We start from the raw sequence: 15,050 nt of genomic DNA, 5'->3' as shown, positions 1-15,050 counted from the left end.
ATGAAAAGCCAGGTATACTGTGTCCTTCTTGCAAGTTTTTTTTTTTTTTTTTTTTAAATTGGGTGGTGGGAGTCTTTAGTGGTCCTTGAAATCCTAAAGTCGGGAACCCTTTCATCATGTGATGTTGGAGGACGAAGGCGCACTTAGCCGTTTGTGTCTTACTGAGCTGACCTGGTCCTATTTGCACAGGCAGAGGAAGATGTAAGGCCCTGAAGGATTATAAATGGGAAGCAAAGGATGAACTGAGTATCCAGCAGGGAGACAGCATCGAGATCATCGGCTTCATTATTCCCGGGCTGCAGTGGTTCATCGGGAAGTCCATGAGCTCAGGAGAAGTGGGCTTTGTGCCTACCAGGAACATAGATCCTGATTCTTACTCCTCCGTGTGAGTATGGCAGTGAGTATGTCCTGGAGCTGGGCTGCCTTCCCCAGTGCTCCATTCCTCTCTGAGCTGATCTGTAGATGCACTTCAGGGGTGCCCTGGTAACACAGAGCCGGAGCAGCACATTCTGACAACCAGGGCTGACACAGAGTGATAGGAAGAAGTGAGTGATCAGGAATGAGTCCACTGAGTCCATTTCGACACTGGGTCACTGGGATGCCTCAGTCCAGGAAGAGAAGCGCAACCCCCAGGCAAAGGGCCTGCTGTTTGGCACTGAGGGTGTGGTTTTGGTACTAGGATCCTGCCACTCACCCTATCCAACCAAGGAGCCCATCAGGAGATGGGCATGCACAGGGAGAAATAGATGACCAGTTTGGTCAGTGAGAATTTCCCTCCCATGTAGGTCTGGGAGGCAGGTCCCTGTGTAGGTCTCCTGTATAGATCTTCATAAATTCAACTTTGGAGGAGTGAAGTCAGTGTCGGCTAGGAGAGCAGAGTGCACCCTTTCCCCTTGTCTGCCTTGAGTCCAGAAGGATTGGCTCTGAGGAGCAGACTCACCTTCCTGAGCAATCAGCAACTCAGGGCAGCCTAATCCACCCTCCCTGCTTGGAGGGCTGAGATTGGCAGTATTGCCCACTCTCTCTGGGTGGGCTTTCTGCACAGGGATGTACAGAGAGCCTGGGCCCAGGAGAAATAGAGTTGGCTCTTGACACTGAGGCACCATAGCACGCTACACCAAGAAAATTTGGTCCAAGCAGTGTCTAGAATCTGAGTACTCAGACTGGAATTCCCTCTCTCAAGGGAGAAAGCCAGCAAGAAGAGTGTAGAAAGGATAGAAGCTCCTGCTATGCCCAGGCTTTTGTGGGGCTAAGAGCAAAGAGGACATTTTTTTTCTGTGCAGAAATGTGGAACCCAAATAACTCTAAATAAGGTAGCCTACCCACTGAGCTCCTGGAGAAATGTGACAAGCTGTGGTCACTGCTAAGGAGGAAAAGGACATCAGGAGAACTTTCATGAGAAAGGCGACGTTGAGTTGAACTTTGCACGATGTAAAATAGTTTAACAGATGTACATGGGGAGCAGAGGTGGCAGGTAGGAAACCATGGTGATGCTTGAGGAATGGCTCATGCTCATTAGGAGATAAATTATCAGGAAGGAGTTGGTACATCAAAGGCTCAGTGGGGTAATGATAGAGAAGTCAGGGGTGCCCATGCAGGGCCCGCCCTTCACCTGGCAGGGAACGAGGAGCCCCTGAATGTCTCTGAGCAAGGCTCTGATATCTTGGACCTGTTCTCTAGGAGGCTAAGCCTGGCTCTGGGTGAGGAGTGCATCAGCAAGGGAGCCTGGGGGCAGGAGAGCAGGAGACCAGTGAGAAGGCTGAGACTGGCGCCTGGGAGAGGCACGGGAATGGAGAGGAAAGGCCGCTGCTGAGGACCAACCTACAGGAAGCCAGAGGTTCTGGGAACTTTGCAAATGTGGACACCTGTGTTCTACTCTCAGAGGCTCACATCCACCTGGCCAGGGTGGGGCATGGCAGTGACATTTAGAGAAGGGCCACAGGTGGGGCTGGTGGGCAGCCAAGGTGACGACTTAGCTCTAAACCACCTCTCCTATTACTGCAGGGACCAGGGAGATTTCAGAAAGGAAGGGGCTGAACGCAGGCCTTGGGTCTAGAATTCCAGAATACTGACACTCAATTCAGTGGGCTCTGCAGCTGAGGTCCTGGGGAAAGGGAGAAAGAATAAAGGGAGTAGAAGACAGGTTTGATGTGGAAGCGCCTTAGAGCAGAGGAAAGAATGTGGCCAAGGAGACAGAGGAGGTTACAGAGAGGAAGGCCCAGCTGTGGGGAGGAAGTGGGGGAAGTCTGATGCTGCATGCTGTCCTCAGGAAAGGCAGGACCCACTGAGAAAAGGTTTTGGGGGTGTCCCTTGGGAAGCCTTTGGGCAGTAGAGTGGCTTAGTCTTTTGCAAAGTTCAGGAGTCAGAGTCAGACCATAACCTGTGTCTTCATCAGCTTACCAGCTCTGTAACTTTGGACATGTTAATTTCTCTCTCTCTCTCTTCTCTCTCTCTCTCTCTCTCTCAGTTTTCTCATCTGTGAAATGTGTATAATATTAGTACTTGCCTAATTGGCTTGCTCTGAGTTAAAATGAGCACATAAACCACTTAACAGTGTTATATGAGTGTGTGTGTGTGTGTGTGTGCATGCTTCATTACTCATTAGCTCTTATTGTTGTTGTTGTTCTTGTCATTGTAGTGGTAGAAATCTTAGAGAGGCAGTTTTAATTGAACATTGGAGACGGTTGCCAGATTCCATAAATCATACTTGGACTTCTGCATCTTACACCTTGCTTCAAATAACAATAGCTCAGTATGACTAAACTAGTTTAGTCATTACATTTTACCTGGCTTATTTGTAAGGGACGCTTTCTCACTGAGGAACATCCTCGTGTCCCATGAGGTGGCAGTACGACTTTCTCCTTATTTCCAAAGTGCTGTCCATTGTCCTCACCTGGTTCCCTGTGGGACCCAATGCTCCAGAGACTACACATTCAGTAGGGAAGGGGAAAGTGAGCCAGGAACCAGGAAGGGGTGGAAGAAGGAGCAGAGGGAGCTGGGAACTTATACAGCCACCAACACCTTCCCTAGACCACAGACATCCATGGACCACGGCCACTGAGGGATGGAAGTTGGGCTCAGAGCAGTGGCAGCCAGAAGAGCTTGACCGGCAGCAGCAGTGAGTGGAAGTCCGTGCGCTGGGCTGACTTTGGCCGCTGGGTGTCACTCTCAGGCTGAGTTTGTTTAGTATCAGGTTCCAGAAGGCAGTCTCAGTGTTTGGCTGAAGTCTCCATTCCCTCCTGGAGGTGCTCTCCCTGGGCTGTTCTGGTACTTGTATTACTTGCTGAGGAGTTTGTGTCTGTGTGTACCTAACTGACAGCATAACGGTACAGTTTCTCCAGAAGCTATTTCTAAGTCAGTTTGCCTGTGCCTCTCGCATAAGAGAAAAAGAACCTGCTCATGCACAGAAGCAAATTTGTGGGTTTCCCTTCTTTTTCTTTTTTTCTTGGCTCAGATTTTGACACCAGCTACCTTGTTTCACAACAAACTGGTTTTTAAAATTCGTGACAGGTTTTAAAAATGTAAAATTTTGATATTCTGTCCAAGCATAGTATTTGGGTTTTACTAGAGTGACTCTGTAGATTTCAGAGCTTTTGAAACTGAAAGACAGACTACCACACCCTTCCTTGTTTTGGTTGCTTTTTACAAAACTTCTGTGCTTTTAGAAAACACTTGATTTGAGTGTTTGAAAATGCTGTATATGTTTTAAAGAAACAGGAATTTTAGATACAACTGAAGATACCTTTTTTTTTTTTTATTATTACAGGCAGAGTGGACAGTGAGAGAGAGACAGAGAAAGGTCTTCCTTTGCCGTTGGTTCACCCTCCAGTGGCCGCCGCAGCCGGCACACTGCAGCCAGCGCACCGTGCTGATCTGAAGCCAGGAGCCAGGTGCTTTTTCCTGGTCTCCCATGCGGGTGCAGGGCCCAAGCACTTGGGCCATCCTCCACTGCACTCCCGGGCCATAGCAGAGAGCTGGCCTGGAATAGGGGCAACTGGGACAGAATCCGGAGCCCCGACCGGGACTAGAACCCGGTGTGCTGGTTCCACTAGGCAGAGCATTAGCCTATTGAGCCATGGCGCCGGCCTGAAGATACCTTTTAGCCCCTCTCTGCTTTTATCTTCCAATTCCCAGCCCAGAGGCAACAGCTATATGAAGTTGATGTGAATCTTTCCCATCCATATTATGAGACATTTTAAAAATAGGCATTTGTTAACAAAGAAAAGCACTATGGTTTTACATATTTAAAATTTTACATAAATTTTTTCTACAATTGGCTCTTTTCAGTTAATATTGTAAATGTAGTATTTATTAAGCCGGCGCCGTGGCTCAATAGGCTAATCCTCCACCTTGCGGCGCCGGCACACCGGGTTCTAGTCCCGGTAGGGGCGCCGGATTCTGTCCCGGTTGCCCCTCTTCCAGGCCAGCCCTCTGCTGTGGCCAGGGAGTGCAGTGGAGGATGGCCCAGGTGCTTGGGCCCTGCACCCCATGGGAGACCAGGAAAAGCACCTGGATCCTGGCTCCTGCCATCGGATCAGCGCGGTGCGCCGGCTGCAGCGGCGGCCATTGGAGGGTGATCCAACAGCAAAGGAAGACCTTTCTCTCTGTCTCTCTCTCTCTCACTGTCCACTCTGCCTGTCAAAAAAAAAAAAAAAAAAAAAAAAAAAAAAAAGTAAATGTAGTATTTATTAATATTGTAATAGATACTGCTTTTAATAAAGAATTACTTAAAGGTTTATATGCTGAGATGCCCGAATTAAAAAAATCTGAATGACAGATTACCACACTCAAAACCAGAAAAAAAAGAACATAGAAGAAAATCCAGTATTTTATAATATGCAGTTTTATAAAGTATATCTTTTCTTATATTCTTATATTTTTGTTATTGTTTGTGTCTTCTTTATAATTCTATTTTTTGTGATAATCACTTTTGCTATCAGTCTTATGGCCATTTCTTTACAAATATGCAATTTTTTCCCTACTTTTTAAAGACAGTTTTCTCCTTGTCATTGATAATTTACAATTGTACCATGATATCTCTAGTAAAAAATTGTTTACTTCCTTTTTCATTCCATATTTCATATCCAGCATGTCTTTTAGTAATCATTTCAGTGGAAATATGTAATTTGTAAATACCCTAGGACCTCAATGTTTGTTCTTCTTAAACATCCTTAAAATCTGCTTTTGAATGATAATTTAGCTAGGTATAAAATTACATCTTCAACTGTGCAAATTGATTTTTTTTAAAGATTTATTTATTTATTTGAAAGGCATTTTTATAGAAAGAGGGAGAGAAAGAGAACTTATGTTGCTGGTTCACTCCCCAAATGGCCACAACAGCTGGGGCTGGATCAAGCTGAAGCCAGGATCCAAGAGCTTCTTCCAGGTCTCCTATGTGGGTGCAGAGGCCCAAGGTCTTGGGCTGTCCTCTGCTTTCCCAAGCACTTTAGCAGAGAGCTGGATAGGAATTGGAGTAGCCAGGATTCGAGCAAGTGACCATATGGGATTCCAGCATTGTAGATGGCGGCTTAGCCCACTGAGCAACAGCACTGACTCCAGGCAAATGGATTTTGTCAAGGTGTCTTTTTTATTAGTGTTTTCAAACAGCCAGATTTTCTTTTGTTGACCTTTGTTGGTTTTTGTTTTCTATTTCACTAATTTCAGTGTTTGCCTTTATTATTATATTTTATTTTATTTTATTTATTTTTATTACAGGCAGATTTAGACAGTGAGAGACAGAGAGAAAGGTTTTCCTATCTGTTGGTTCATCCCTCAAGTGGCCACTATGGCTGGTGCACTGTGGCTGGCGCACTGCGTTGATCTGAAGCCAGGAGCCAGGTGCTTCCTCCTGGTCTCCCATGCGGGTACAGGGCGCAAGCACTTGGGCCATCCTCCACTGCCTTCCTGGGCCACAGCAGAGAGCTGGCCTGGAAGAGGAGCAACTGGGACAGAATCTGGCACCCCAACCGGGATTAGAACCCTGGGTGCTGGTGCCACAGCGGAGGATTAGCCAAGTGAGACACAGCACCGGCCTTGTTTTTATTTTATTAATATATGCTCCTTTACCTCATGAAATTGAACAATTAGGTAATAGTTAACTGGACCCAAAATGAAAGACCAGGAGAAACAGGCAAGTTGAAAAGAACTATACTATTAACCAATGGAAATCATGTTAAAATTTGTTTTTATTTATTTTGCTCAGGATTTGGTGTGCTTCTTCAGTCTGAAGACTCATGTCTTTCTTCAATTCTGGAAAATTCTCAGTCATTCTTCCTTTGAATATTGCCTCTCTCTCTCATTCTTTTTTAAGTCTGTCTTCTGGAATTCCTATTGGAGGTATGTTGGACTCATTCTATCCTCAGTCTTAATCTTGTATGTTTTTCATCTTTTTGTCATTCTAGGCAATATTCTCTCCCCTACTATGACTAAACCAACTATTGAACCCATTCATATAGTTCTTTAATTTTCCTGGCTTTGTTTTCCACTTCTAGACTATTTATTTTTCTATTTTTCATATAGGATTTTTTTTTTGCCTCACAATGTTCCAACTTTTCATTGCAGTTTCCATTTATTATTTTTATTTCATTATTTTTCAGTATGCTTGTTATAAATTTTTCTTCAGATTATTATTATATTATTTTAATTTTCTAAGTGTTAATTATATTATTAAATTTTAGTACATCTACTGGTTTTTTTATGAGCTGTTCATTTTCTTGTGTGGTTATTTTTGGCATGTGAACTAATGTTTTTTTTTAAAAAAAGAGATATGTTGCGTGGATCTTGGACAGAGGAAAATGCTCTGCAGAGTAGATTTTGCATTTGCTTATCCTGAATCTTAGGAACTCATAGTGATCCAGGACTGGTTTTCTAGTATCATAGTCTCAGTATGGTACCTACAGTTCAGTATAAAATCAGTTCCCACACCTCCTAATAGCATAAATTTAGTGTCTGATTTTTAACCCAAGGACTCAGGCATATTAAAAGTAGGTCCTTGGCAGGTATTATGTTTTCCTCTATATGAAAGTTGCGGCCCTTCCAGACTCCTGTCTTTATGTAGGAAGCTTGATTCCATTTTCCTGCTTCATAGGTACAGGATCCTATCTCTTGACCATGGGAAGAGGGCATTTTAAGGTCAACCCCTGTCCGAGGTCTGAAGTGCCAGCCAAAATCTGACTGAACCCCGTAAGATCCGTGAACTGCCTGCTCTCACCTAAAAAGATTTAAATTTTTCCTTTTTTTTTTTTTGCTCCTAGTGATTTCCCTTTCTTTCTTCAAAATTAAGGAATGTATTAAAATGTTCACTTTTATTACATTTTATGCAGGATTTGTTTATGTGGATGGTGGAGAATAGCCCCTTTAGAGCACTTCAGCCTGCCATATTGCCAGAATTATCCTAACCCAGCTTCCATGTTTGACATTCCCTAGTGCAGTTTGCCAAATTTCTTGGATTCTCTCTACATACCTGGAATACAGGGCATTTGGAGATCAACTGTGAGGCAATGGACACAGAGATGGAGGACTTCATTTTCATTCTTTACTACTTTCTAGCTGTGCAATTCTGAACATGTCACTAAACCTTTCCAAACCATTGTCTTCATCTACAAACAGGGATTTAAAAAACCCACATCATAGAGTTGTTATAAAGAATAAATAAAATAGTAGGGTTAGGAATACTTCTTAAAATTTTAGAGTTCTATAAAAATTTGGAATTACATATTTTCTTTTATTCCATGTAAATTTGTTTTAGATTTCAAAGATGTAGTATTCTGCGGCCGAGAGTGTCACGGTACTGGGGAAAATCTGGAGATCTGGCCATAGAGATGGAAGCTCAGCCCATGTGCTGGGAAGAGACCTGGGAAAGATGTTAGGGCACAGCTCTCAGCTCTGGAGCCAGTTTAGTGAAGTGGCCTTGAGAAGATCAAGTAGTTTTCTCATCGCTAGTTCTCAAACTGTGTTTTCCTGTTTTATGGGAACTAATGGTGAATGATATAGCACCCCATCCCAGGTCTCCTTGATCTCTGCTTTCACTAGAGGAGCTCTTCTTTCCTGCCCTACCACCCCCTAACCTCTGACTTCATTTTGCTGTACCTTAATTTCTTCATATGTAAAGAGGTAATAATTTTATGGTACTTGCCTCCCAGGGCAGTTGTGCAGATTAAATGAAATAAGTGTCTGATCCATGATGAGCTCTCCAAAAGAATTAACTATTATTAATTCTTGGGCTTCCAAGTTAATTTTGTTTTAAAAATAGGGTCTGAGGTTAAAAAATAATTTCTATTTAGAACTGAAAGTGATCCTTAAAAGTGCTCATATAGATACTGGACTGAATATTTTCTAAAGCATTTCTAGTTTTCACAACCCTTTAATTTTATGACAAATCTCTTGTTAAGCAAATTAGACTTAACAATTAGTTTATACAGCCGGAGAGTATAAAGATCTCTTCTGTTTATCATCAATTCTTCCAGCCTCTGGCTCTCCTTCTACCCACTCTTTTTTTTTTTTCTTAATTAATTAATTTGAGAGGCAGAGTTACAGATAGAGAGAGGAAGAGACAGAGAGAGGTTTTCTATCTACTGGTTCACTCCCCAAATGGCTGCAATAGCTGTAGCTGGGCTGATGCAAAGCCAGGAGCCAGGAGCTTCTTCTGGGGTCTCCCACAGGGGTTCAGGGGTCCAGGCACTTGTGCCAACTTCCACTGTTTTCCCAGGCCATAAGCAGAGAGCTGGATCAGAAGAGGAGCAGTAGGGGCATGAACTGGGGCAGTAGGGGCAGCCCTTATGGGATGCCAGTACCACAGGCAGAGGCTTAACCTACTATACCATAGTATCTACTATCTATCTACTCTTCCCATGTCTTAGCTATTCTATTCCTCTCTTAATGTTACATAATGCTGCTGTTTTGTGCCATGAAATTAGATATCAACATTTGTGAAGGATTCCTTCAGACTAGGTAGACTTTTTTCATTGTTTCTCTAGGTTGTATTACCTGTCCATACCTTTTACCTGGCATAACCTATGAACAAAGAAGCTTCTTTTAAGACTCCCTTTTCAGTCCTTGCATTTAGGAAAACTCATTTCTGTTTCTTTCATTAATACTGGGCACCACGTGGTCTCAATGGGGAGAGGTTGAGAGAAAGGGCTTTGCTTTCTTTGGGAGATGGAGCCTTAAAGGGAATGGGAGTATTCCCAGACCTGTTTTGTCCTGCCTAACAACCACTCAGCTCACTCCTCCATAAATGAGGTGGGAAAGCTCTTCTTCCTTGGAAAAACGAATACAACTTGTGACAGTGAGATAAAGCATCTGATTCAGCTATGGGCAAATGGTTCATGGCCTCTATGTCATTCACAGTAGCCTAGCGTGGAGAGAAGAAGAGGTCAAGCCTATAACCTTGCACTGACCCTATCTCTGTGTGTTTTGTCCCAATGCAGGAGCAAGAACTCTGCCTTTTTAAGTGATGAGGAAAGATGCTCTCTGTGGGATCTGGGATGTGACAGCAAAGCTGAGTGTGCCAGTTTCCTTCACACGCTTGCTCATACGGACATCACATCTGTCTACCGGCTCAGTGAGTGCGGATCCTCTTTGAAAGCCCAGGCACCTCATGATTAAGAGTGTGTCCCTAAGCAGGAATAGAATTCCCAAACTCTGATTCCATACATGACTAGAGGGCCAGGACTATGAATCAATTGAGCCCTTGGAGCACATTAGATTGGCAGCTTTGCACTTTAGCTTTCAGATAATTCTGGGGTGGCCCTGGTTCTGTTGCGTGGAAAGCATGAGATCTGTTGGAACAGCTCACCTATTTCATGGATGATCAGCTGTATAGAGCCTTTCATCCTAGTCGTGCGGAAGAAGAAATTCCTGAGTCATGGCTGAGGTTCCTCCTTTTAGGGCTGAAGTAGGCCCCCAAAGATGGGCCTGTGGACTGTTAGAACTGGGAGGATCGTAAGAGAAGATTTCTCCCTCCTCCCATTCTAAGGATTGGGAAACTGAAGCCCAAGTCAGTTAGTTGATGTGATGGTTGGGAGATCTAAGCGTAGGCTCCAGGCAGCACTTTGCTATCCAATTGCCAGGTGTGACTTATGGTTGTGCAGGCCACCAAGGTTACCAGCTGGAGGAAAAACAGACTGGCAGTTCCAGCCCCTCCTCCCCCCAAGCCTATACTCTGGGAAGGAGCACTTCTCTCTGACTCTTCCCCCTGGAGGGAACCCATTGTGTAATTTTTGTACCAATTGTGTTTGGTGTCCTGACCTGGAAGGAAATGGCTACAGTAAGACAGGCATATGGCCCTCAATGTTAGAAAGGGCCAAGTGCATAAAAACCTCTCTAGAGCCAGGCTCCTCAGCTCTCTTGTCTTTGGCTGCAGGGCTTTCTGTGTGCTGGGGCTTGCTGATCCTGAGTGTCTGCTGTGACAGTCATGAAGAGGTCCTGCCCCACAGAATAGCACAGAGAGGCTTTGAGGGCCTGCTAGTCCTCAGAACTCACCAAGGACCTCAGAGTGAGGGCACAGACTGTTGCAGCTTCTGTGCCGTGAAGAGGTGGACTGTTCTCCCTGCCAGCCCTTGTCCTGGGGAGTGTGAATCTGGCTTTCACTTCCATGGTCCTACTGAGGCTGCTTTAGCCAAGAGGATTCACTTCCTCACTGCCAAACCCAAGGCATCTCCCAGGCCCCTTTCTCTCCAATGGTGCTTTTTCAGTTTTTCATCAGCTCCTGTCTGTCAAGGAATGTTGCTGTTCCTCAGGTTCATTAGCAACTCCCCGCTGCCTACCTCCCCTGTTGCTTTACTTTTCTTCCAAATGCTTCAGCGGTGTGGTCACGTCCAGTTCTGGGATTTTGACCAGCTCCCTGTGACCTGCTGTGGGTCACAAATCTGTATTTGCACAGTCTCAACTTTTCTCTGTGGCTCCAGACCTGCTTCATTCTCTGCCTAGAGTTTCTGCAAGGCCCTCAAGCCCAGTGCATCTAACATTGTAGTCCAGACTCTCCATTCTTTCACCCCATCCCACTGAATTACTTCAGGGCACAAAACTGGGATCCTCAGATGCATCTTTGTTCTCTTTTCTTTGTCATTCCTTTTTGCCCTTGGTTCTGCTGCTTTTCAAAGCACCATGTCTAGCACATCATACATGCCAATGTCAGTGCAGTGAATGGAAGAAGGAAGGATGAGGTGTACATGAAAAGGAAGGCAGTGCCATACACCACCAAGTACCTGGTACTCAGGAACTCTGTGCTGGCTTGGTTGTAAACTCACTTAGAGGTGTGGACAATGCATCCCTCTGACCTCAGAATTTACACCTACATCTCTTCGAGCTTTTCTTCTCTGACCCTGGGTCTCATTTCTACCTCAGTTTCCATCTGAAAAAAAAATAAGTGAATACAATGAGATAAGGATGTCCTGTCTGTCTTTGAAGGTTTGTCACTAGGTCTCCTAAGTAGCTGCTGGTCTGATATGGGCATAGTGGCCCTTTCTGACCTAAAACCAGGTCTGTCTTTCGTTTCTACTCAGGTGGGTTTGAATCCATCCAGAACCTTCCAAATGATCTGAGCGGTGAGTAGAAATCATGCTGACCCTGACCCCCCACCCTTCAGGCCAGCACGCCTGCCCTCCTGCCAGGAGCTGGCTCCCTTAGTTGCAGCTATTCAGAGTTACTCAGCTCTGCCTGTCCTTACAGTGTCCCAGCCCGAAGGCTGCAGGGAGGCCAGTCCGGGCAGGACTTGGGAACAGCAGCAGACCATGGGATCCAGACAGTCCAGCAGCTCTGAGGACTCCAGCCTGGAGGAAGAGCTCCTCTCTGCCGCCTCGGACAGCTACCACCTGCCGGAGCCTGATGGCCTTAATGACCCAGAACTGTTCATGGACCTAGACACTGGTCAGGAGGAGGAGGAAGCTGAGAACTTTGCCCCCCTGCTGACTTTTCTAGATCATGAAGGTTACACTGACCACCTCAAGAGCCTCTATGATTCCTCCTTCTCTTTCCTCACTTCTTCCTTTTACAGCTTCTCTGAGGAGGATGAGCTTGTGGCTTACCTGGAGGCCTCGAGGAAGTGGGCCAAGAGGAGCCACATGACCTGGGCCCATGCCCGGCTCTGCTTCCTCCTGGGCCGGCTGAGCATCAGGAAGGTCAAACTCTCCCAGGCCAGGGTGTACTTTGAGGAGGCCATCTACATTCTCGACGGGGCATTTGATGACCTGTCTTTGGTGGCAGCTCTGTACATCAACTTGGCTGCCATCTACCTAAGGCAGAGGCCAAGAAATAAAGGCTCGACCTTGCTGGACAAGGCAGGTGCCCTGCTGGCCTGCTTGCCTGACCATGAATCCAGCGCCAAGAATGAGCTCGACGTGGTGGCCTACGTGCTGCGCCAGGGCATCGTGACAGACAGCAGTCCTCTGGAGGCCAGGGCTTGCTTCCTGGCCATCCGAATGTTGCTGAGCCTGGGCCGGCATGAGGAGGTCCTGCCCTTTGCTGAACGCCTGCAGCTCCTCACCGGACAGCCTCCCGTCTCGGATGCTCTGGCTGCCATCTTGAGTTTTTTGTATGACAAGAAATATCTTCCACACCTTGCGGTGGCCTCTGTGAGGCAGCGTGGAACGCCGAGTGCCCAGGGGATGACTCTTCCTACTTGGCAGGTCTACTTGGTTCTCCAGAATGCCACCAAGCTCCTCAGCGTTTCCTCCGCCAGCTTGGGTGAAGTTTCCGCCCTGGCCTGCCCAACACTCAGGCAGGCTCTGGCTGCCTGTGAGGAACAGGCAGACTGGAGCACCCAGAGGGCCCTGTGTCTCATCCTGTCCAAAGTCTACCTCCAGCACAGGTCTCCTGAGGGTGCCATCCACTACCTGAGCCAGGCCTTGGTGCTAGGGCAGCTGCTGAGTGAGCAAGCAGCCTTTGAGTCTTCCCTCTGCCTTGCGTGGGCCTATCTCTTAGCCAGCCAGACCAAGAAGGCTTTGGACCTCCTCGAGCCACTGTTATGCTCCCTGAAGGAGAAAGAGAGTGTCACCCAAAGGGGAGTAGTCCATAATCTCTTAGGTCTTGTGCTTCAAGGTGAAGGCCGAGTGAACAGGGCAGCCAAGAGCTATCTCCGGGCCTTGAACAAAGCCCAGGAGACAGGGGATGTGCGAAACCAAGCAGTGACCATGGCCAATCTTGGTCACCTGACCCTTATTTCTTGGGCTCAGCAGCCAGCGAGGGACTATCTCCTGGAGGCTGTCCGACTCTATTCTGAACTCCAGGCCTGCAAGGAGACGGACATGGAATTAGTACAGGTCCTTCTCTGGTTGGCCCAAGTTCTGGTGTCTGGATGCCAGCTGACCCAGGGCCGCCTTTGTTATGAAATGGCATTGCTGTTTGGCTTAAGGCATCGACATCTAAAGAGTGAGTATGTCCCATGCTACTGGAGAAGTGTTGGAGCCTGCTTTGCCTGTGTCCTATCTCCAGTCATCTCATTTGTGTCCCTGCTTTATGTTCAGGTCAGCTTCAGGTCACCAAATCCCTCTGCCATTTCTACAGCTCTGTGTCCCCAGATCCTGTGGCATGCATCACCTACCATGAACACTGGCTAGCTCTGGCTCAGCAACTCAGGGACCGGGAGATGGAGGGGAGGCTGCTGGAGTCCCTCGGGCAGCTCTATCGGAACCTAAACACGGCCAGGTGAGTTGCACTTAAAGAGAGACAGTGTTCTTTCCCTTAGGAAGTCAAGTCCAAATGCATGTGGTACAGGCATGGAAATATAGAATAGATTGTGTAGCTGCCACCATGTGCCATCCATTACTTATTAGCTGGTGGCACTGGGTAAGTTACCTAATTTCTCCATGCCTCAATTTCCTCCACAAGGAAGGATAGTAATGGCACTCTATCCTGGAGTGTTAGTGTGAAGAATAAATGCTCATGTAACATTTGGAACAATGTCTGGTACCTAGAAAGGGTTCAGTAATGTTAACTGTGTTACTATTATTTGTGTGCTCAGCATGTGACCATGGTGGCACTTGCATTATTCAGAGAAGTGGGAGTTACACCTAGGACTGTGAAACCTTTGCGAGGTTTTCATTACCTGAGGATAATTGTTGTTAGAGGACACTTGAAGCAGGGCTGTACAATTTCATGGTAAAGAAAGTTTGATTGGAGGCTTATCTTTAAAATGAAACAAGAAATTGCAAAAAAAAGGTTTATTTTAACCTTTTTTTAAAAATCAGGAACTTTTAAAGTACCATGGAATTCTTTTTTAAAAATTTTATTTAAGTTATACAAATTGCATGTATTTCATATATACAGAGTTAGGAACATGGTAATACTTCCCTCCCTCCCACCCACACTCCAACCATTCTTTCTCTTCCCTCTCCCATCCCTACTCTTAATTTTTTTTTACAGAAATCTACTTTCAGTTTACTTCACTGTTTAGTTAAGAATACTTAGATTTTAATTGCAGCTATGCATGAAGTCTTAGAATAAACATACAATAAAAGAAGTGTTGATCTTTTGGCTGAATGTTATTGACAGAATTATATAGTAGCACAGTGAGACATCCTTTGTTTTACATTTGACTTTTCAGTACTGTCTTTTTTAAAAGGCCTCAATTTTGCAAAAATATATCAAAACTTAACTTTTAAATGAAAAGGACTCTTAGTTCTTTGATACTCAAATTGTTCTCATTTGCCATCTCCTATTGAGTTGATCCTGCTTTACCAGGATCCTGCAGTTCTGTTCTCTAACAAGCCTTTAATGTTTTCCATTAAATCCAGTATAGTTTGTATTGTTTTCAGTTTCAGTTTGTAGCAGATTTGCATTGCAGTATTGTATTCATAATTATAAGTGACTTATAAAACAGAGTAGGAACCACTTGCTAGTGTTGATCAGAGAGAGGTGGCTTAGGAGAGGCTAATTAAATAACAGGTTTTGCTTTTCTAGGCAGTAGCTAATTCTGGGAACCTGGACAATCAGATAATGAATAATCAGATAACAAATTCTTTGTTTCTATTTCAATATTTCCTTCTCCCCTACTCCTTCACCCTCTCCCTCAGTCCTTCCTTCTACAAGGATCAGGCATCCCACAAGCCTCA

General features: G+C 45.4%; 1 protein-coding gene across 8 annotated transcripts in view; it reads left to right on the top strand.

Annotated features, from left to right (window-relative positions):
- Nucleotides 1-15,050, top strand: part of SH3TC2 (SH3 domain and tetratricopeptide repeats 2) — a 100,800-nt gene that overhangs the window by 31,316 nt on the left and 54,434 nt on the right. For all 8 annotated transcript variants that reach the window (XR_011389809.1, XM_051843487.2, XM_070076283.1 and 5 more), the window contains exons 8-12: nucleotides 190-385; nucleotides 9,429-9,562; nucleotides 11,505-11,546; nucleotides 11,671-13,368; nucleotides 13,464-13,644. Coding sequence is in view for 7 of the 8 variants with exons in the window: in XM_051843487.2 (XP_051699447.1) it covers nucleotides 190-385; nucleotides 9,429-9,562; nucleotides 11,505-11,546; nucleotides 11,671-13,368; nucleotides 13,464-13,644 (2,251 nt within the window). In the remaining variant the exon portion in view is untranslated. The remainder of the gene's footprint in view (nucleotides 1-189; nucleotides 386-9,428; nucleotides 9,563-11,504; nucleotides 11,547-11,670; nucleotides 13,369-13,463; nucleotides 13,645-15,050) is intronic.

This window comes from Oryctolagus cuniculus, chromosome 6, assembly GCF_964237555.1.
Source record: "Oryctolagus cuniculus chromosome 6, mOryCun1.1, whole genome shotgun sequence".
Lineage (NCBI taxonomy): Eukaryota > Metazoa > Chordata > Mammalia > Lagomorpha > Leporidae > Oryctolagus > Oryctolagus cuniculus.
The sequence above is the reverse complement of the archived record's forward strand: the minus strand, read 5'-3'. Positions and strand labels throughout refer to the sequence as shown.